The following is a 2,009-nucleotide window of genomic DNA, read 5'->3' on the forward strand; positions in this document are numbered from 1 at the left end:
TGTTTATTGTGTTTCCTACAAGAGAAGACGAAGATGAGGTTTTATGCACGTAAACACCAGTGTCAGGTTTCCCATCTGCAAAGATGTTTGTACTCAACACTAAGAAATGTTTTTGTGTCCAACTTTTTAGTGGCGTTGCTGGCTGCAGTAGCCAGAGTAGACACTAGAGGGAGTTGTGAGTCATGCTCATTGCCACACTGCTGTAGATCAACTTCTGTTCTCATGTAAAATATTGGCAATTCATCACCCTTACTGGCTACCATCACTTGTTTTCAATATACAAGAAGAGATATACACTGTATAGCTATATTCTTTAAGTAATTAGTGATAATATTTCTCCATTTAATATTTTTTTCTTCAATATCAATGATAGCATCTTTCCATGTATCACAGCACATCATGTGTTCCTGATGATTGAGTGAAATAATAATATGATTTACTCCACAAAGCTGCTGAACTTAACCCTCTTTATTTATTATTTGTTCCATTATACCCAGCATGCACCTCCACCGTATCGCCTTCTCCTTCTTCCTCCTGCTGGTTGCCGGGGCAGCCGTGCTGTGTGTCAACGTGACAACAGTGCTCCAGGGTTTCCGTGGATGCGCAGTGCGGGAGTTCTCCTTTGTGGCCCACAAGCCTGGCTGCAAGGGGCTGCGCATCACCACAGAGGCCTGCTGGGGGCGCTGTCACACGTGGGAGGTATCTCTCTCTCTCTCTCTCTCACACACACACACACACACACTCACACACACACACACACACACAGAAAATAAATGTCACATCAGCTACTTGTAACCTACACAGGAGTTTGTGTCTTTAACGCTGGGATACTGAAACATCCAATAAAAGAGTCGTCTCCTATTAGTGCACTAATAAGATGTCGATACTACAAATTTTGGTATTGATCCGACACTAACTAATTACGGGGCCGATAGCGATACTGATACTTAGGAGAGAGCAGTGTGTTTTAATTTATGAGATGAATCATGAACACTTTTTAATGACTGCCTAATCACTGTGATTTTCATTTTACACAGTAATGACACACCTTTCAGCTTTTTATGTATTGTGAAACTGGGTTTTTTGAAGACATGGAATGTAAATACACCTGTCTCTAAAGGACTTTGGGTTATTTGCTGTTGTTTTAATGCGATATGTGATATAGGCTCTCCGACCTGTTTCCCCACGTCATGTCTTTGCTATGTATGTATGGTCGGGGGGGTCCAATTTCACTGCAGGTGTAAAGACATTTACACCTGCATTTTTCATAGTGCATATTTGAGGTATATTATTTTACTTCCATAAACAAAATAAGTAAATAAGATTTCACATAATACCGTTGGCCATATACTGAAGGTAGCAGATAGAAACATCGTGCTAGAAACAATCTTTTAAAAAACAACAACTTCATTTGCAAACAAAACAGGAAAACATCTTAGAAGAGACATATCCAGGACAAGGACATAGACGACTCAGACGATACAATAATCGAAACATGGGGGATATACGAGCGAGTGTGGTGCGTATGATGTGCAGGGAAGAAGTGCTTTTAACCAAAACTGGTATCAAACTATCGATATTTGGATTGAACGTCCCACCTACATGTCCTAGGACTTGTACCAAACTATAACAAAGCTGATGATCTGTTATTGTCTTGTTAGCTTTCTGGTAACTTTTTTTTTTATAAGAAATGCTCAGATCCCAGTCAGGGGATACCAATCTTCCGCTGTACTTCTGAAAACTTGACATGTTAATGCTGTACATCTGGGTAACTTTAGACAACAACAACTTGCAGTCTCTGTGTTTTTCAGACTGATTTTTTATGTCAACTATTACTACATAAAATTTGAAGTTTGTTTTTAAACTACCAAAAAAACCACCAAAATTTATGTTTCTTTGTTTTTAGTTCAACTTCTTAAAAGCTTTTAATTCATGTGAGAGTCATTGAAGTTTGTTTCCTCCAATCGCAACCTGTGATTCACCTGTGTGTGTGTGTGTGTGTGTGTGTG

At 39.3% G+C, this 2,009-nt stretch overlaps 1 protein-coding gene across 1 annotated transcript in view; it reads left to right on the plus strand.

Annotated features, from left to right (window-relative positions):
* Nucleotides 1-498: 498 nt before the first annotated feature.
* The window catches only part of gpha2 (glycoprotein hormone subunit alpha 2), an 11,114-nt gene continuing 9,603 nt past the window's right edge, over nt 499-2,009 (plus strand). The window contains exon 1 of the mRNA XM_005748046.2: nt 499-699. Coding sequence (XP_005748103.2) covers nt 499-699 — 201 coding nt within the window. The remainder of the gene's footprint in view (nt 700-2,009) is intronic.

Source organism: Pundamilia nyererei, unplaced genomic scaffold (genome assembly GCF_000239375.1).
Source record: "Pundamilia nyererei isolate P.nyererei 1_Seehausen unplaced genomic scaffold, PunNye1.0 scaffold00211, whole genome shotgun sequence".
Taxonomy (NCBI): domain Eukaryota; kingdom Metazoa; phylum Chordata; class Actinopteri; order Cichliformes; family Cichlidae; genus Pundamilia; species Pundamilia nyererei.